General features: G+C 37.1%; 2 protein-coding genes across 4 annotated transcripts; both read left to right on the top strand.

The window, feature by feature from the left end:
• Positions 1-4464: 4464 nt before the first annotated feature.
• LOC140759531 (uncharacterized) lies at positions 4465-8687 on the top strand. Of its 3 annotated transcripts, none has more exons than XM_073096115.1 (2): positions 4465-5334; positions 8669-8687. In XM_073096115.1, the coding sequence occupies exon 1, from the start codon at positions 4605-4607 to the stop codon at positions 5307-5309; it is 705 nt and encodes a 234-aa protein (XP_072952216.1). In that variant the 5' UTR covers positions 4465-4604; the 3' UTR covers positions 5310-5334; positions 8669-8687. The 3 variants fall into 3 exon arrangements, with proteins under 3 accessions (XP_072952216.1, XP_072952215.1, XP_072952214.1); XM_073096114.1 differs by lacking the exon at positions 8669-8687 and adding an exon at positions 7142-8585 and having other exon boundaries at positions 4466-5334; XM_073096113.1 differs by lacking the exon at positions 8669-8687 and adding an exon at positions 7111-8585 and having other exon boundaries at positions 4466-5334.
• An 8365-nt stretch (positions 8688-17052) lies between these two features.
• Positions 17053-20223, top strand: LOC140759290 (tubulin alpha-3 chain-like). The gene is made up of 5 exons (XM_073095805.1): positions 17053-17282; positions 17826-18040; positions 18127-18326; positions 19120-19628; positions 19722-20223. Exons 1-5 carry the CDS (start codon positions 17170-17172, stop codon positions 20035-20037), a joined length of 1353 nt encoding a protein of 450 aa, XP_072951906.1. The 5' UTR covers positions 17053-17169; the 3' UTR covers positions 20038-20223.
• The last annotated feature ends 1456 nt before the right edge of the window (positions 20224-21679 follow it).

The following is a 21679-nucleotide window of genomic DNA, read 5'->3' as shown; positions in this document are numbered from 1 at the left end:
ACAGAGAACACATTTTTATCGTTCGAACGTAGTCAAGGGTTATTCGAACGCACTATGCATACGTTCACAGTATGTTCACATATACAGAGGAGTGTATTTGCGCTTTCGAACTCAACTAGTGAAAATCAAGTCATCGCATTCGAACGCACCTGAGAATAAGTCAGCACGTTCAAACGCACTTGGACCGCGTTCGAATGCGCCTACATAATATGCAAAATTATAGACTTATGTGAATTTTGATATGACTTAAATTTGGCCTTATCTTGATAACATATATAAGGGTTATGATGCTCTAACTCTAGGGCGGTTGATGAATGCTTTTATTAAAGAGTTCTTGAGGCTACATCGTTCTTCTGCCAACAATGTTTATTTCTTCTATATCGCACCAAGCTTTCGTCTTAACGGTCATCTAGATGATGGATCAATCTCGAGGGCTATTGAGATTAAAAATCAATTATGGGAAGCAGTGAATCGTAAGTTCTAGCGAGCGAAACTGAGAAAAACAAAGTTGTAGAGATCGATGGGTTGTTTTGTGAGTCAGTCTTGTAACTACTATAATTTTAGTGATTGGTTTTGATCCGAGTTTGGATCCGTGATTTTTTTTCCGTTTGGGTTTTTTTTACGTAAAAATCTTGGTGTTCATCTTGGCTTTAGTTTTTTAATATTTATTTAAACAAAAGGGTGATATTATTACCTAGAATTTATATATATACATGTATCTAGGTCTATTTAAAATTAAAGCAGGAAACGAGTCAAAATTTTCTACAAATAAAAGGTGAATCTTTTTGTCAGATGATGGTTAAGTGTTTCACCCGTGGCCGAAGAGTAGAGTTCGGTTTAGGTTTATTTTTAATAAAAATACGAAAATTTTCTCAATTATTCAACTTTTATGTTTCTCAAAAATTGATGCTTAATTAATATGATCACTGTAATCATAACATAAGTATAAGAAATCGTAATTGAAGCTTAAGCAAAAAAAAAACTAGATTATCTGCCGTTTGCTAGAGTTATCTGGTCCTCTTTGCTGTGGTTTGGTACAAGACTCTAGACTCATATCTTTTGTCTAAATAGAAGACGTTAAGTTATTTTAAGCAAGATGATAATACTCTATGTAAATGATAATTAATAAAAGAATTTTAGCTAATTAATAAAAGAATTTTAGCTAATTCAATAGGGTATCTATAGACATGTAGTTAACTAATCATTATGATGAGCATATTGTAAGAGTGAATTGATTCATTTGAGCAATGATATATTCTGTTGCATTTTTATTAAGCTACTTTTTTACGACAATGATGCATGGTTTTAAACTCACCAACCTTTGATGGAATATTTTTTTAGATTAGTAAATGATTTTGAGATCATGGAGGAGGTGGCGAAGATTAATTAGATTTTAATTTATTTTGTATTCATTATATAGATAGAATTGGATGTACGAGTATTATTACTTTTGATTGTATATATACTGATATTCTAAAGAGCTTGTTATAGTCGGTGGGATCTTAGACATATACTTTGCGTGTATTATTTTTCGTTGTATATTTATTTTTAACTTCTTTTTTTCTTAGATACTGTGTAAAAATATTGACTAACATGTCACATGACTACATAAGGAGCCCATATGTTTAGAAGTGAGTATTTCATAAACATTGCAAAATGTGAGTCAATGTATATAAAAGCGATATTCTCCCTAAACCCTAAACCCCCTGAGCAATAAAAGAAGAGTATTTTATTTTGACTCACTAAATTATGACTCAGCATCACTTTGGTATCAAAAAGAAAAAAAAAAAAGGGTGACAACTTGTGATAGCGAGAGGGATGAGTTGCATGAGTTTTGTTGAAAGAGAAATAATGTAAATTTTTGGATTAAGTTAATCACCTAAAAGTCTTATGTCTTTTTATCTCTTGTGTTTTCTTTATTTTCCTAGACTCTTTGCAGTATTTCCAACACTTCTCTGTCTCCACACGACAAGTTCTCCTCTCCTCACATAGTGAGTCCTGCTCCTCTCTTATCTCTATATTGAGTTAGACAAAACGTTATGTATATTGTCGGACTAAAAATACCATCGAGACCTGCTGTAAGTTGTCGCACTGCCGAGCCACTCTTTTAAGCCAACTGCACTATCGAGCCATCAAAAGCGAGCCGAATCATTAAGCCAAGCTACTTCGCCAAACTACCAAATAATTTTCTCTATAATAATTATTTAAAGTTAGAGTTGATCACATGATCTCTTTGGTCGTAGGAAGGATACCTACCAACTCTATATGAGTTGGTTAGTGTTCTTCGTTTTTTTTCTCCCATGAGCACCACAAGAGATCTGAAGACATCATTTGTAATGAAATAAATATTATGAATGAGCCTCTAGTGTAAACATGCCGAGCTTTAGCGAGCTCGGGCTAGCTTGGCTCGGCTTGACACCTATATTTTCTCAGCTTGAGCTTGAGACAAGCTAGAAAATGTTGGTTTGACTCGGCTCAACTCAAGCTCGAGCTTGGCTCAACATTTAAATCAGTGATCTTAACCTCGCCGACAACATTGATGAGAAGGTTGAAGAGATTGATGTCGCCATGGAGTCATGGACAATGTTGTGGGAGTGGATTTAATCATATTAGTTTCATAGTCAATACTAGAATTTGGTCCGTTTAATCTTAGTCATACATGAATTTGCTTATTAATATCAGAAAATAAGAGGACAACAAATTAAAAGGTAAGTTATTTGTCTTCACTCTAGAAGTTTCTTCCTCGGTGTTGGAGGAGGGAGTCGAGGGATTCACCGTCTACAAGCTTGAGGACGAGGCGACACGTGGGATAGGGCGGGGAAGTTGGTGCGGTAGCAAATAATGGAGGGGGGGAGTTGGTGAGGAGGAGGATCTTGAGGGAGGTAGCCTTAGGATTATTGGAAGAGGGTGGGGAGTTGAGATGCTTATGGGCAGAGACCACAGATGGAGGGGGAGTTAGGCAAGATGAGAAGCAGAAATAACTAGGGCTTTCGATGTTTTATATTAAAAAGTTCATTGTATTTTGATCTGTTTCATCAATTCCTTCCTCCCTTAGTTCTCTTGTGCTCGTGTAATCAATCCTTCCTATACCTAATGCTCTTTTTATCCTTATTTGGTACGAGTTAGTTTGATGCTAGCTTTGTTGCCTTGGCATTGGCTGATTAAAGACATATATATATATGCCATATCATCTGTTCGATCTTAGATCTAATAGTTCTAAATTTCTAACAACTTAATTATATATATATATTAAAAGCTATAATAGCCTTAAAGGAGGCAAGCTCAAGCCGGGCTCTTAACGAACTAAGCCCACGAGCCTAATGAACCCACAAACTTTTTGACAGCCTAGATGTAAATATTGATTTCCCTTCTAGAATATTTTGTCGACTATAATAACCTTATTAATAGTGGTGAAAGTGGGTCAGATAATATCTCACTGCTTCTATATTCAAGATTGGATCTAAATTTTTTTTATCCATCTTCGATATAATGGATATGAATATGGGTTAGAAAATACTATTTTAATCTATATCTATTTATTCTTATAGTTTTAGATTATAATTTAAACTATAATAAGAGAAGAATAAGACCTGATATTGTACTTTTATACAAGTAAAGCAGAATATATTGCTCATGTATTTATACTAATTATGGTATAAAGTTGAATAATATTACGGCTAAATTTAGATATATCCTAGATTAATTCAGTCCTTATTAGTATTCCTTTCCACAATTAATGAGATATAATAACCAAATTTATTGTTCATTTATTATTCGTTTTGTCTCCAAAAAAAAGAGATGTGGATACCTTATCTCGCTCAGCTGTTGTCAGACTAGTTGAAATTAAAAGATTTAATTATATTTTGATCTCTCAATTATTGCATAGTATTATCTTCAACTCTTCGGTAAAGAAAAATAGATACATATCCTTAAACTATTTAAATATGTAACTAAGCCATATTAATCAATATTTTATTTTAAATTTTTAATAGAAATAATTTTAAAAAAAATACCTTAAAACTTAAGAAGTGGATAAAAATACCGCTGCCTTCTTATTATTATATCCTTCAATCTTCATTTCTCTGATAGCTTCTATGATAATTTCTCAAAATATTAAAATTTAAACTAATATTATTTAATTCATTTAAAATTTATTTCTAATAAGAGAGGGAAAAGAAGTAAGAGTATTTTTATTCATTTAATTTTTTAAATATTTTACCAACATAATTTCTACACGGATAGGGTTAGTAAAATAATTAAAAGAGATGCGAAATTATAGTTGAAGAGTAAATATATAATTAACCCAACAAAAACGCTGAAAACGAATAACTAAAATAATTCTCGGACCCAAAGTTAGAACTCACAAAAGACCCGAAAGTAACCCCACTCAATACCGGTGGGTCCACCTCTCTCGTAAACCTTCCCTCTTCTCTAGTCCTCTTCCCACTTTCACCAACGAGACCAAAACCATTCGCACCTCTTCTGTGGCATCGATGCCTCCACGTATGCGCGTAGCCAACTCCAGTTGAGCCTTTCCCGTCCCCCAAACCCTAACCCCCAACCCCTTTCACTACTAAAAAAACTCCCCCGATAACTTACCAAGAATGGCAACCGGGAGCGGCTCCGGCTCCGGCGCCGGAGGAGTCCGGCCGGCGACCGGAGCCGGTGGGATCGCCGCCAGGGAGTGCGAATCTTGCCGGTCGGCCCCCGGCATCCCCTTCTGCCGCGTCGAGTGGTCCTTCCTCTGCGGCAGCTGCGCTCCCATCGTCCATGGCAATAGTTGGATCATCGCCGTCCCCCCTTACCCTAACACAAACCCTAATCCTAATTCCTACCCCTATCCTTATGGCTATCCTTCCTACGCAATTCCCAACCCGAACCCGAACCCGAACCCTAACCCTGAACCCAACCACGTCGTGCAGCTGTCGTCCGACGAGGAAGAGGCGGACGCCGAGGGCGGCGGTGTGCGCCGGCGCCGGCGCCGCCGGTTATCCGGTTCTGCGGAGGCGCCCGGGCCCCACGAGCGGGTGGCCAGCGTGATGAGGTACAAGGAGAAGCGGAAGAGCCGGCGGTACGATAAGACGGTGAGGTACGAGGCTAGGAAGGCGTACGCGGAGCTCCGGCCCCGTGTTGACGGGAAGTTTGCTAGAGCGGAATCCGCCGGCGATGAGGCGGGCGCGGATCCCGAGGCGGAGGAGAGGCCGGGGTCCGCTGTGCAGGGCGAAGTAGGGGTGCAGCCAGATGGAGTTGAATTGGGGAAGGTGGATGATGAAGAACAAGTGGGACTGCTGTCGTCTGATCATCAGTAGGGTTCCAAGAAGAGATCTTTAAGAGGTATGGATAGCTCTCTTTCTCATTTTATTTGCTAGCATTGTGGAATTGTTAATAATTGGTGAAGGCAACTTTTTTTTTTCACACAACTGCTTGATATAATGATCCTGGATAATTGTGTGGAATTGTATCCTTGTTATGCTTCATCTGCTTCCCACTGTTCTGATGTCGGCCTTTTCAGGAAAGTTTATTTGTCTATTGCTAGCACCATGCAGTCCAATCGAAATGAAGGAAAATCTTTAATTATCGAACTAATTCTGACATATTATATTGAGGTCAAAGAAATTATTTTCTCAGAATGCGAATTTCATTAGTTATTTCTTGTTATTTACGCTCATTAATCGTAGATATTTGTCATTGCATAGTAATCTTTCAAATATCTATTGCAAAATTCGAACCCTCTTATTTGTCCATCTTGACACATTTGTATCGCTGTCAATAAAGGGATGTGTCAGGATTTAGTTTCTCTGTTCTGCACCATAATTCAGTGAGAAGTTCCTAATCTTTTTGTATAGCTATATTAACATAGAGACTTAAAGTGCTTGCTATATTTTATAGATGCAACCTTTTAAGAGATGTTTGGATGCTTTGATGATAACCAAAAACATTATGTCATTAAATGTTTATATAAAAATTACATGCGAGCTGTACAACTTTGCATAAAGTAACAGAGAAGATTACATACCTACAAAATCCAAATAGAGAAACAATCCTATCTGTCATTGGGAGCACGTGGGGATGGAGGAGCACCATAATAAGTTGCAGGGACCGAGTATATGGAACACAATTTGCTTCTTGGATGTCCAAGACACCAAGCACGCTCCTAAGAATGTACCATAACTAGAAATGGATCACTGTTAATCAGGATTACTACCTAGAGTCACAGAATGCCTAGAAGATTTAAGGTTGCCCTTTGTAAACCACAAGCAGTGATCAAATGCACGATTGCACCAAGATTCAAAGTGCTCCACACACCTATTTACCCACCCCCTTTTCACTTGTATCAAGTCTTTGTGCAGTAGAACACCTTTTAGCAAAAGATGTGCATATTTGATGGCATAAATGGAGGATTTACTTATTGTGATATTAATTAGTAATATACAATCTGATAATAAGTCAGTAACCATTATCTTGCATCTCAAATGATGTATGGTTGTATGCTTCACTTCCAGTGTAACTGCATCCTACAGCATATCACAATATAGTGTTATAGAAGAATATAATATGCATGAAACAAAGATCAAAACAGGAACTTTTAGATCTGAGGCAAACAATTTCTTCTAATTTGTAGTTTAGGAAAGGAGCAAACTAAGAAACAAAATAAAAGAAAATCTCATTATCAAATGTATGAAGTCAAAGAACTGGAGAAATGGATTTCAGCAGCAAAATTGATAAATGATGTAGATTTTGGAGAGATATGAAGAGAGGGGATATGATAAGAGGGGGAGTAAGAAAAGAAAGAGTGAATGACTATATTCAAGTTTTTTATTTGATGTTCAAGAAAAATAAAAGAAAACAACAGTTAAAGCCTCTTTTATCAGCTCAAATCCCAAGGGATGCTACTTTGGCATATTCTAGAGCTGTTTCTGCGTACTGTTCAATGAACAATACCATGAAAATTAACCAGTCCCAACTGTTCTGTGGTTTGCTTATTTGCAGCTTCCATCACTTAAATAAAATGTCTAAGCATGTGCTTGAAGCCAATTTCCAGTGTAAAATAAAGCATTCCGTTGTTTGAAACTTGATCTAATTTCAGCCATGAATTTTATTCCATTTTAGAAAGTAATCAATACTACTATTCAAAGTAAAGGTGCTCCGAAAGGCTCGGTATGCCCTGGCTGTAGTACCAGTTGGTGATTCAGTGGCCCCTCCTCATCTATCTTGCTACAACATCACATGGAGAAATGTCAATGTTAGCAAAGAATGAACTTGAGCACACAGTTATTGTCTCAAATAATTACAAACCTGGGTGGTGCAGCACATATCTCACCTTTACTTTCATCCATTATAACTACCACTGGGCAACTATGCTTCTTTACCACTTTTCCCCCTAACTTACCTTTCTTCCCCTCATGACTATGGCCTGGACACTCACTCATAATACTGTTGACTGGAACTGAGATTAGCTCCTAAAGTTGACAGTAAAGTTTATTGTATAATTTTCCTTGTGGTTACGATCCTTAATATGTAATTAGTCATTAAGTGATAAACCTCTGTATTTAAGAATCTAATTTGTATCAGAGCTCAGAGTTCCTGATTAAGCTTTATCTAACTTAGAGAGTACTCTGTGATGCTCTATCTGAATAGTGCTACATACAGATAGGACATGGATTTGAGTTCCTTTAATTGCCTTCTGATAATAAAAAACTGCTTGGACGAGCCTGTGCAGTCTTGTATTAATGTAGTGTTTTTTGGTGATATTAAATTGGTTCAGTCTTGTTGTTCCTCTTTCTTCTTATCTTCTATTTTTCCGTCCTACCTCCTCTTCCTTATTCTATTTCCTTCTTTCTCCTATGTTTCTTGAAGTTTTCTTTGCTACTATATAACATGAATTATTGGATTGAAACTTCGGATCAGACTTTTTCTGGATCTGCTCTAGAGTCCATGACAGCCATCACTTGATAGTCTGGAATTAGATCATCCTATAAACTAATTGATGTCAGTATAAAGTGATGTATAGTAGCACTGAAAAGTAGAGGGTTACTATTTTATGGGTATCAAATGATAGGACGATCAGCTAAGTCTCAGTGCATAACACAAATTTTTAAACAGCATGAAGAGACTTCAGTAATTGTACAACAATTGTCACTGATCAGTGGATGTAGGTGATACAACAGGAGTTCTTTTTGATATTCAGAAAGCTCATTTATTCACAAGCCAGTAAAAGTGGGACATTTAGTCATTTACTATTCAACTAAAAGTTAGAGTTAGTGCCACAGATCATATTGATCTGCAGTCTGCTTGTTGGCTGCAATCTGTTGATATTGACAAACCAATGGCTGATTTCTGCAACTTTAGACATCTGGTTTGCCTTTGCTTGTCCTTAAACCAGTGCAAACAGCAGCGCAGCAGCAACTCTGCTTTCGACCATCAAATATAGCAAAGGAGTGCCTCTTGTTTCTACAGAGCAATATGCTGTAGATAGTGAACTTATTATGCATGTGCAAATTCAGTATTTGCAGTCACGGTTGAACAGATAGTTAGGTCCTCTTCTGTTAACAAATTGTACTACTCTTTGGCATACTATAATTGAGTGAACTGATATTGTTCTTACTATTTAGAAGAAATGTATAGATATGTTCTACTAGTAATTAAATGATTAAATTTATATGTGTAGATATGTTCAACAGTTACACCTACAATCTCACATGCTACATGAAAAGATGAGGTGTTACTAATAGAGACTGTAGGGAAGTTGAGCCAAGATTTGATTCATTAATTAGTCTCCCCAAGTGTTTCATGTGTGTTTGTGGAGATGGTAGGGAAGTTGCAAAATGTACTGAGTTACCATGTAGAAATATTATGTTAATAAAAGAGGAAAGTGGAATGAGTATTTTGACAGAGTGATGATCAATATTGAGAGTATCTGATCTCAGATAGCTGCTCTACCAGCACAGAACCTGCAACATCAGCTGGCTTTCTAGCATAGAATCATTTGCTGTGTTAGTAAGGAATCTTGAACAGCCAGTGTAGACATTTTATCTTGACATTTGAATTTGGTATTGAGGAATAGCTGCCTCGTGTTGATGCAGGCAAAATCACCATAATGTTAGCATTTTTTCCGGCATACTTACATCACAAGCCTAACTAAAGGCTTGTCTGGTGTCATGCATTTTTAAGATTCTGCATCACTAGTGTTAAATTAGAAATCATCTGCAAAATAAAACCTTGAATCTTCTCTCTTTCCTTCCCATAAAAGGTTTAGAGATTGTATTTTTAACGAGAGTTTGACCAATTCCTCCTCAAATTTATTACTATTCTACTATAGTTTACAAATTATTTACCAAACTACTTTATTTTTGCCACGTATGCATAAACCACTCATAGAAAGTGGTTTATAAAATCATTGTGTTAATTTAACAGGATTGTCTTCTAAGGTATATTATTATATAACTAAAATTATTTTTTGCTTCTTTTTTGATGTGCGCTTATATAACTAAAATTATTTTGACCGGGAATAGATTAGTCAAAAACTTGTATGTTTTTTCACATCCTCTAAAATTGAAGTGGATATTAAGATGTTGTATAGGACCTCAATTTGGCACTAGGAAATGATATAATATAAGATTCATAAGTCAAAAACGGATTTTACTTATTATTTTTGTGAAAAAAGATTCGCATTAAATTCTAATTTAAGATTCATTAAGATAATGAAAAGAGAGTTACAATAAGATTACAGGGCAACATAAGCGTACATAAAACTAATTTTGTTGCTATCATTAGGGGTGTAAATGAATCCAAATCGTATGTTAATCTGTTCCAAATTCAAATAACCTGAAGTCGGATCTCAATTTTTCAATCCATTTGATATATCCCTAGGTCAGGATCCTCTCAATTACGTGAAAAAGATGAGCGCAAGCCCTCAGACTTGAGCGAAATGTGAGGGAGAGAAATGACAAAGTAGAGCCTGAGGAGATTAGATTTTGGAGATAAACTTCAATTATGAATAGATAAGTATCAAGGGGTCGCTATCTACATATATATATATATATATAGAGAGAGAGAGAGAGAGAGAGAGAGAGAGAGAGAGAGAGAGAGAGGAGAGAGAGGCTAACTCGGACCAAACTCAAACTCGAATTCTGATGACATCAAGCCACTTGACTAGATCAAGTAGTACTCAAACTCGTAATACATTTAATAATTGGACTAGGCCTCTTAATCAACTCGACTAGAATAATTAATCAATTTAACTAGCTAGTGAACCCAATATCTCCCTCGTGAGGTGACCCGATTAGACCCACATTACATCACCATTTAATAAATGGTTTAAATTTAGTTTGAGCACTCTCAGATCCCATCTAATGTGGGTTCAAATTGGATCCTCACTAGCTCCAAAGGATATTTAAGTTTTTCTTTCTTTTTTTTTTCTTTTTTTTTAAGTTCATAGACAACGGTTATGCAGTGAAATACTTAAATTATGTAAAGAGAAGCTTTCAATTACTCTAATTCCTATATTATATGTATAATCTCAAGTTTCTCAAAAAATAACCTTGGTACAACTATTGCTTAATATACTAAGCTTGTGCCATTTTTTATGAAATTATTCAAATATTATGCTTTAATTTTCAGCTATTAAACTTGTTTTGAACCAGATCTTGATCAATCTGTTCAAGAAAATTATGAGATTTTAGAGTTTGCTAATCTTGTGAGTTAGAGTTATTTTGGCTCTTGTTTGACGTGATTCTAAGGTCTGGGTGAAAAGTTAAAATTAAAACAATGAAGAAAGATCGATATCGGACAGAATGGTAAATACTAGATGTTGTAGCAGTCGTCAAAAGATGAATAAATAATTTTGGCATGCACATGACAGGCACTTGCATTGTAGCTTAGGATGCGCACTTGCGAGGCACATGCACTCATTTTCTCTGTTCTGCCCTCCCTTTCTTTTCTCTTCTCTTTCTTTCTTTTCACTCTCACCCACAGTAGTCGTCTTCCCCTTTCTAGATCTCATCGCACCAGAGTGTCGTCAGAGCTTGCCGTCGCCACAGAGATACTCGTTGGTGAGTCATATCCCATCTTGTGAAGTTAAATTTTTAGTTTAAATTAGCCCCAAGGTGTCTTCCCCTTCTTTTTCTTTCCGTCAATCCCATCAAGTGATTAGCTGACTAGCGTCCTCGTGCCTTCACGTCAGCACCATTAGCTTCCCTTCACAGTCCTCTTGGTGATGGTGCTATTTGTGGACCATCTCGTAACTTGATGGAGGTTACACGAGGTAGCCTCTATTGTTGTTTTTTAAGTTGGTTGCCGACCATTTTCACCGATGTCTCCCCTCCTTGTTCAGTTGGGAACTCTCTCCTTTTTGTGATCAAGCTTTCAGTGTTGTCCAATGGTGCCCTCATGGTTGGAGTCGTTATATAGCCTCTCACCCTAGCCACCAGCCTCTTGCGGTGGAACTCCCCTTGGTTGGCCTTTGCTGGCCTATGGCTTTTGAATGGAGTCGACTGGGTTTCCTGTGGCTACAATCATTAGTAACTTCCCCATTTTCTATCGATCTTCTTCTGCTATGTTGTGTGGAGTTTCCGACTCCGACAGCTGTGTTAGCATCGTGGGTTCCTTTCTTAGCTGGTGGAGCATCGGCTAGTGTTCCAGCGATGCATCGGCTGGTGGAGCATCGGCTAGTATTCGCTGATAGCCATTACTCCTCCTTCGGTGATCGTTGGTCGAGGGAGGTGGAGCCGTGGAGGGGGAAGGGGATTGGTGCTAGTGCTGGTGCTGGTGTTGGGTTGAGTGCGGCACAGCCCAGCTGGTGCTGGTGTTGGGTTGAGTGCGGCACAGCCCAGCTTGGACTTTGGTTGGGCTGGGTGTAGCCTAGCCTAAGGTTGTGGACTTGGGTTGGGTGTTGTCTAACCTATTTTGAATTGTGGGTTGGGCTGCAACCCAGCCCATTCTGGGTTAGAGGTTGAGTTGCGACCCAAACCAAGTGCCCTTTTTTTTAGTTAGTTCGGGCATAGGGCCTAACTTTTGTGGGTTTTATAGAGGTCTTTAGGTTTGTTGTAGCATAACCCATTGCTTTGAGTCTTAGGCTGACCCAAGTTAGTTTAAATACTCTTTAATCTTTTTTAATTTATTTTAATATTTTTAGTTAGTTAATCATGTCAAACTTGAGCCTTAATTAATCATTTTAGAGCTTGCTATATAATAATTATTGTAAATTAATTTTAATGAATTAGATTATGACCTGAGAGTGCCATTACTAATTATTCTGAAGGAAAATTAGCTCTAATTAGAATTTAGCGCAGTTTATTATAATTTTTTAAAAATAAATTTTAACAAATGAGTTAGAGGTTTGAGTGTATTTATATTAATTGCTCATATCGAAGAATTAATGTAGATCAGTGTAGAAAAATGGTATTAAGTAAGGTATCTTATTTAACAAAAATGATTAATTAAATGTTATCTATGTGATGTATTGTAAATCGATAATAATGATTTGAATGATAAATTGAGATGAATGATTTTAAAATGCTTTTAATGACGCGTCAAGTCTTGGTATAGCTTTACCAGCTGTACTTGTTTATTAAATGCAATGATTTCTTAGATAAACTTACCCAAGCTTTTAGCGGACGTCAGTAGAATTATTTAATTAATTAGTGTTAGGAATGTGGCACTTATGTTTTTATTACCGTCATTATCGAGGTGGACTTCGTGCTATGTAAGGATGATCTTATAGCACAGTTGAAGCTAGTTATTTGAGAAACGTTGTAAGGTAAGTGAAACTTTTATAATCTAATAGTGTAGATAATGCAATATTTTACCTTACGGCATCATCATATTTATATCATGAATGTCGATATATTTTCTTTCTACTATTAATGCATATGGTGTATGCTATTCGGTAAGATTATGTGTATCATAATTTCTATGCATATCTATTGACATAATTATGTATAATAATACATAATACATGATAATAATGATAGTTTTGTTATATTTTTTGTACGATATAATATCATGCCACTAGCATATGTGCCCGACCACAAAAGGAGTGACATTTACATTTCAATAGTACTTTGAGCGGGGGATATTTATTATATATATATATATATATATATATTAGGGCCCATGCTTAACGTCTTAGTCTATTGATTATAGACGATCAGATAGTCGTTTCGCCAATCAAGAAGCGAATTTACTATCGATCAACAAGTCACGTAGTAACCACGTGAGTTCTACTCACATGAGGGGAACGTGTATTTGGTAGCAAGTGTTACAACCGTAGGAGAGAGGAGGTTCACCCTATGGGTGGGGTGGCTTGTGGAGGGTGATGGTTGCTAAAGTTTGAAACCGAAAGTAGAGTTTAAAAGTAGAAGTATGGTTTTCTAATTAAATCTATAATTAAGGAAATGGATAGCTAAGATTAAAAGATAAATAACAATTAAAAAAATAACTAACTTAGTATTTCTCTCAACATTCAATAATCTCAAATGAACTATGAGCACTCCTATTTACAGAAGTAGTCTTAGCGAATTAAATCAATATATGAATTATATGCTTTAATTCAAAATCAAATATAAAAAACAAATATAACAGACTAGACTTGATTTAACTCAACCTAACTAACTCGATTTCCTTAGTCGGATCATAACAAAACTTTTCTAATTGAGTGCCCCCAAATTATATTTTGTTGCTTCGAAATAAGGTTGTAGCTCCTTGGCAACCTCACCTGCTTGCCTTATGTGTAGGATGGAGGTTGAATCAGTCATCCACCTCCTCTTCACTTGCTCTTGGGCCAAGGAGCTTTGGAAGGCCGTCGAACTATATCTTAATTTCAGGTTTAAGCATCAGACTGCATGGGCCAATGGTGACTAGATAAAAGAGGGCCCAGATGATGGCAAAGAAGCTGCTACACTCATCATGTGAGTTATTGGACAAGGTTTATGGCAAATTTGGAAGACGCACAACGAGGCTATCTTCCAACAGAAGACTACCAAAGTTAACCAAGTGTTGTAGAGGACCATCGCTTTGGCACATGAGGCGCTTAAGTAGCTAAGAAGAGGCTACAGTATACCAAAACTGAAGAGGCTACAGTATACCAAAACTGAAGAGGCAGGTGGCCCATTGGAAACCGCCAAAGGGAGAATTGATCAAAATAAACGCTGATGGTTTTTTCTCACACCGTGATCTAAAGGCAGGGGCTAGTTTAATTACTAAGGATAAGGCAAACTGCCCTCTTTTCTTGGCTGCTTCTAGCATCCTTGCCTCTAACACCTTCTAGGTAGAGGCTTCTATAGCGAAGCTCACTCTCCTTAAAACCAAAGAGCTTAGCTTTCAAAAAGTTTCTCTCGATGTTGATTTCGAGTCTCTTGCTAATGTCCTACGACTCCGATCACCGAGACCTTGGTGAATCAAACACACTCTCCTCAATATAAACCAACTTTTATATGACTTTCAGCATATAACCATCCTTCATTGCTCTAGAGAGGCTAACCAGGCTGGATACTGGTTAGCAGCTCTAGGTAGAGACCAAGGCTTTTTATCTTTTTGGGTTGACAGTGCCCCCGATTTTTTATATAGCATTTTGTATAGGGATGAGGGTATCCTCTCAAACACCTAATGTATTTTTGTGCCATCTTTTGAGATAATACTATTGCCTTTTCTACCCAAAAAATAAATAAGGTTATTATATATATTTTTTTATTTTATAGTATACCGATTATTTGTGAGGAATCCAGATTCGATATAGTGAATTTGCATCTCATTGGAGTCCAGCTGTTTAATATGGATCTAATTTTTGGATGTATCTGACCAAATCCGATTCAGTTATATATATGAAGTTTTTCTTAATACATGAAATCAAATAGATGAATTAGTAGCCTATTCATTTAGCTTCAAAATAAGTTAGCTTACACTTTCTTTTTCCTTTTAGAAAATTACAAATAACGCCGTACATTTTGGCTATAGTATAAGTAAAACACTCTATTTTTATTATTTACATATAGATATTATTTAATTTGACTATTAAGTTAACTTAATTACAAAAAAAAAATCTTCCAAAACAATTTAGAGACAAACTTGGAACATTGATTTTCAACAATACAGCATTAAATTAAGCCTCTCAAATTGCAAGCAAACACTAGATCCTATAAAATCAAAGCATTCAAAGTTACTATTGTTTAATCTCAAATGTCATGTAGGAGAATAAGATAAGATACAGAATAATTTAAAAAATATTTAAAATGGATGTAATATTATAGTTTTGTATTACATATTATTCGGTGCTTTTTAAATCAAAATATACTCAAGATGTTGCTCAGTAAAAACGGATCGAATACGGACCGGATAGTACACAACTTACATCCAAATTCATATTTTTAGTTTGGATACCGATATTGGACGAATAGCAAAATTTAATACTATATCCTAACTAAACCAATACCAATAATTTTCAGATTGAGGGTCAGATCTTAAACGGATATTGATTAAATTTTAAACGAACTATAATATTTTATTTAGACATAATTAATACAAAAATATTAAGAGTTTCAAAAATAATAAATTTTTTGTATGTCAAATACATATAAATTAAAAAATTAATCTCTAGAAATAATATATATCACATCATTAATAACAATATCAATGTTCACTATTTGAATAAGCAAACTAAAAACTATAAACCATTCAAAAAACTATACAGATATCTAATATCCATATCCGAAAATTATATCCGACTTGCATTTGAATCCGTATCTAAATTTTTTTTTATAAATTCTATCCGTATCAAAATATGATAGAATAGCGGGTCGGGTCGTTAATTCCACCCGTTTTCATCACTATTTACACTACATAGGATGCTTTATTTATAAATAATAAAAAAGAGAGGGCTTTAGGTGTTATTTGTAATTTTCTCTCTTTCCTTTTTTAATTAAGAATATGTTCTTTTTCTTTTTTTTCTTCTTTTTTATGTATAGCTGATCTGGAATTTGCTTTGCCTACATCATACCCTGGAAGATCGTATCTTCCAATCCGCTCTATAGTCTTACACATGGGATCGTATCTTCCAATTCGGTAGCTGCTCTGGAATTCGGTGGCATGTTTATTATTTATTGGTATGTACGAAATTAATATTTTGTATTCATACTATATGTTGTCTAAAAGTGAGTTTCTTCTAGAAGAAAGCCAGAAGATAATATTGGACAATTTTAGATCTAATATTGTCCACTCTCAGAGTATCCAATGGATACTCATATAGTCAAATTGGACCTTTTCTATGATTTGAAATGCATCTTCCAATTTGAAAAAGAAAAGTTTAAAACGACCGATGGATTACTAAATGCAGTATATGATACGATAAAAATGACCCAATTTTCTAACCCAAAAATTTGACTATTTCTCATCCATTGCTTGCAGAAAACTACACCATGATTACTAATTATAATGGACGGAGTTGCAAAATTACGTAATCTTATTGATGATGGGCTACCTCCCACTATAATTGGGCAGTTCACAACTCGCATTCGCACGTGGCCCACCCCTCAGATATCTCTAATCCAGCTTGGCACAAACGGACGGCCGAGATTCGCCATGATCGCCCATCGACCACCGACTATTACCGCGCCACCGACGCTGTCCTGATTCCGAATTTGGTGGGAAGTTGAGGACTTGTTTGATAAATATTGGTCGTGGTACAGCTCACCCGTCACATGCTTGTCCTCATCCGCTGCAACCGGCAAAGTCAGCATTATCCCTTTTTACCCTCAATAAAGTACGGAATGACAGAATAGCGGCTGCAGAGTCTATAAAAGGAAAGGGTAGTTTGGTAACTTTAGTCGGTTGTAAATATCGCAGGGTGTCTTTTTGCATATCGGCACGTACATTAGTCAGAAAACCTCCTCTTTGTTTGAATTTATTAAAATCGGCCCTTGATCTTCACTTTTCGGGTATCTCCAGTGGAAAAGACTCAAAATATCTCGACGTTATCTGCGGTGGGGGCAGCGATATGCAGATAGTACCCCGTGTTTTGTATATATTTCGTTGCCTCGCTGTCTTCTTCTTGTTTCGATTGACGTCCTTTAAAGCAGCACCGTTCCCTCTTTCGTCTTTTATTACCTTCCGTAGTTGAGTGAGTGAAGGAGCGAAACAGATCTAAGGTTAGGGTTAGGATTTCGTTTTGCGGCTGAGATGAGGGAGATTATAAGCATCCATATCGGGCAGGCGGGGATCCAGGTGGGTAACTCTTGCTGGGAGTTGTACTGCCTCGAGCATGGCATTCAGCCGGATGGCATCATGCCAAGGTTCGTTTATTTTTCCCCCTTTTTTTCCCCATTTTCTTTTTTTTCCGGTTAGATCTATATTCTTTGATGTGGGTTCGTCTTTTAATGGTTAAATTTGGTTGATTTAACTGTTGTTTGCATTCAAGAGCAAGAATGCTTATCAGATGACAGATGAACGGCGAAATGTTTCCATTTCTCGATTTTCTTTTTGCAAAAAATAGTTTGGTCTATTTGTTTCTGAGGATTCTGTTTTCATTTGGGCGAGGGGAAAGACCAAGGGAAGAATTGTGTTGACTTTTGTTTCCTTTCACAAAAAGATTGCAGCGTATTTGGTAGACCTATCATTTTTTTTTTTGGAATTCTCTATATGCGATTTTGTGTCCTTCTAATTTGGACTGATTTTTCTTTGGATTTGCTTTTTGCATGAGTATTTGTTCGGTGTTATAAACCAATTTCGGTTTTTTTTTTATTTGGTATAATTAGTCTGTTAGTCATCTTTTCCCTTCAGTTCTGTTTATGTGTTGTTTGATGTAGATAATACCCTATTCTTGATCCATTCAACAGTGATAACTCAATTGGGGTAGCGCACGATGCATTCAATACCTTCTTCAGTGAGACTGGTGCAGGAAAGCATGTGCCAAGAGCCATTTTTGTCGATTTAGAGCCGACTGTCATCGATGAGGTGAGGACAGGCTCCTATCGCCAATTATTCCACCCAGAGCAGCTCATCTCTGGAAAGGAGGATGCTGCTAATAACTTTGCACGAGGGCACTATACAGGTAATGCACCCACACCCTTTCATGCCCCATTATAGTCCTTTTATCGTAATCCTGATGTTAAATTTGATTGGTTTGTTCTGCTGCAGTTGGGAAGGAAATTGTGGATCTGTGTATTGATCGTGTGCGGAAGTTGGCCGACAATTGCACTGGCTTGCAAGGATTTCTAGTCTTCAATGCTGTCGGTGGTGGCACTGGATCTGGCTTGGGTTCTTTGCTATTAGAACGCTTGTCTGTGGATTATGGAAAGAAGTCAAAGCTTGGCTTCACCATCTATCCTTCCCCACAGGTATAGCATTATTTAAATTTTAATGAATTTAGCATAGTTCTCATGTTATTTGCACAGGAATATCCATGGTACTAGATTTTTTATTTCTATTCCTTATCATTTCAATTAACCATTTCAGTGATATTCTATGCTGTGAAGTTTTTCATTAAACAATGGAAGGTTTGTAATAAACTTTTAATAGTCAATGAAGTTTGACCACATAGCAAATTATTAATGGTCATGTGCATGTAGTTATTTGAACATCATACCATGAAAAGGGAAACTGCGTGAGCTAATTGGCAGCCGAACTTACATAATATATATTGTTTAAGTATGATTTCATCTCAATTAGAATTATTTGTGTTCAGATATGGTTGTGCATTATCAAACTTGGATATGCTATCATGGACTTCTTACAGTAGTGAGACTTTTGCAAGTTATTGTGTCCATTTCCCTGAGCATTTGTACATTATTAACAAGTAGAAACTATAACATCTAGGAATCCAGAAAGTTAGAGTCTTATCTCTTCTTACTTCACTTTTGTCTAGGAGTATATGCTACCAAGTTTTCACCTTTCACTGCAGTCCTTTGACCAAAGTTGCTAAGTGATAGATCAAATTTTCAACATGGTCATGCTGAGATCTGCGACTATGTCCATGTGCAGGCATGCCCATATATAATAAGTAGTCTTTCGTGCCCCATGACATCATCAGTAGATGCTACTGGTTGGATTGTTGAATGCAGTTAATATTCCTTATTTTAAAGCTTGTCTTGGTATAGTCGACTTATCCTGCAAAACCTGCCTGGCTTTGAGGTTTCCACTGCAGTTGTGGAGCCATATAACAGCGTTCTTTCCACCCATTCCTTGCTCGAGCACACAGATGTTGCAGTTCTTCTGGACAATGAGGCAATCTATGATATCTGCAGGAGATCCCTGGATATTGAGAGGCCTACTTACACCAACTTGAACAGGTTGATATCCCAGGTCATATCCTCATTAACCACCTCTTTGAGGTTCGATGGAGCAATTAATGTTGATGTCACAGAATTCCAGACAAATCTTGTTCCCTATCCTCGAATTCATTTCATGCTCTCCTCGTACGCCCCTGTTATCTCTGCTGAGAAAGCATACCATGAGCAGTTGTCAGTACCTGAGATTACTAATGCTGTTTTCGAGCCTTCCAGCATGATGGCAAAATGTGACCCAAGGCATGGTAAGTATATGGCATGTTGTTTGATGTACCGTGGAGACGTTGTGCCAAAGGATGTTAATGCCGCGGTTGCAACCATTAAAACCAAGAGAACTGTCCAATTTGTTGACTGGTGAGCTTCCATTCTCTACTTATCATTTCAATTTGATTTGCAGCTTTTACCAGATTATCTTACTTGGATGTTGACTCTTCTACTTACTTGAAGGTGCCCTACTGGTTTCAAGTGTGGGATCAACTATCAACCACCAACTGTGGTCCCTGGAGGTGATCTTGCAAAGGTTCAACGTGCCGTGTGCATGATCAGCAACAATACTGCCGTTGCTGAGGTGTTCTCACGGATCGACCACAAATTCGATCTCATGTATGCAAAACGAGCTTTTGTCCACTGGTATGTTGGTGAAGGAATGGAAGAAGGTGAGTTTTCTGAAGCACGAGAGGATCTGGCTGCCCTCGAGAAAGATTATGAAGAAGTTGGAGCAGAGGGTGCAGATGATGAGGAGGATCAGGACGAAGACTATTGAGGTTGTTAGTATCACTTAGTAGTTATGGTTTGCGATTGGCTTGTGCAGTATATGCTATATCTAATCTCCTATCCTTCTTTGTCATCTGTTATCTTGCTTTTGTACTGTCCTCTCTTGCTGATGAAACAATGGAATGTTGGCATTTTCGAGCTACGTTTGCTTTAAAATGATATTTAATTTTTGATATCTCTAATAATCCTTCTGTATGTTTGTTTAGGGAGGTGTATTGTTATGGGGGCATACAATCTTATTTCTCCTCTTGACAACAAGGAGTGAGATTACCTCTGTTTCATTTAGGAAAGTTTCATACATCCTATTCTGAACCCCATTTCAATCGAGAAATGAGTATCAGCATTTATTTCAACAATTTAGACCACCACAGTGGGAATTAAACGGTCTCAATTAAATGGTATTTAGGCCATTACAATTTTCTCAATTGATCCACCATTTTACGAACTCAGTTAGGCACGTGGAAAAAAGAAAGATGAGAAATAGAAGTCAGAAGTCAAAGTAGAAGTATGAAAATAATTCTTTCACCCATAGACAGATAGCAGTCTCACTTTCATGCATATGATCCATAGTTATAATGGTTAACGTAGGGCTCGACTTATTAGGTTCGAGCTGTTTTGGTTGAACATGTGGGCTGTGAGGAAATTGTGAATGAGGTAGGGGTGGGAGGGGGGTGCAAACGGGCAATCCTCTGCATGCTTTTGGAAGTGGAGTTCAGCTGCTGTTGGTAACTTGGAAACTAATTTTCAGGATGCCAAGATGTCCATTGACACGTTGGAGAAGCTGGATGCCAAAGGGCAATTGGATTCAACTGGTTTTGGTGAAGTTGAAATGCCTTTCTCGAAAATCTGCACTCAGCCGCCGTATCAATACCAAATGGCTCCAGTGATCTTGGCTCAAGTAGGTGAAGGAGGATGACAGCAATTCAAAGTTCTTTCACCTCATGGCAACAATTATGAGGTGCAACTACACTGTTGGTCTCTTGCTTGAGGAGGGGGTGTGAGTGCAAAATCCTTGTGAGATTGAAAAGCATTCTCTGACAGTTGCCGGTGATCGCAAGCATCTTAGAGTTGGAAGTAGTGGGTCTGGAGGCCCCATCTGAAGGAGATTAAAGAAGCTTTGTGGAGTCTTCCTTATGACAAACCGTCGGGTAGGATGATATGCAAGTAGAGTTGTATGTCAAGTATTGGTCCATGCTAGGGATAGCTTTTGTGAGGCTATTATGCATTTCTTCAACCATACCTCCTTGCTTGGACAATAGAGGACACTTTATTACCTTGATATCAAAGAAAGGAAAATTCAACAACAATGAAGGATTAGTAGCTCATCTCTTTATGCAATGTCATCTACAAACTCATTGCTAAGATTGAAAGGTCTTTTCCCTAGACTTGTCGGCCCCGAGCAAGCTGCCTTTATTGTAGGAAGAAACATATCTAACAATACCTTAGTTGCTCAGAAAGTGGCACATCCTTGTCCAGTAACAAACACAACCCGTCTATGATGATGGTCAAGCTTGATATGAAAAAAACCTATGATCATGTCGACTGGAAGGTGATTCTTAGCACTCTACATTGGATGGGCTTTCTAACAAAATTATGTGTATAAATCAGAGCATGTATTACCTCTTCCTACT

This window comes from Typha angustifolia, chromosome 4 (genome assembly GCF_048772165.1).
Source record: "Typha angustifolia cultivar Huaian chromosome 4, ASM4877216v1, whole genome shotgun sequence".
NCBI lineage: Eukaryota > Viridiplantae > Streptophyta > Magnoliopsida > Poales > Typhaceae > Typha > Typha angustifolia.
This window is presented reverse-complemented; position numbering and strand designations above follow the sequence as displayed.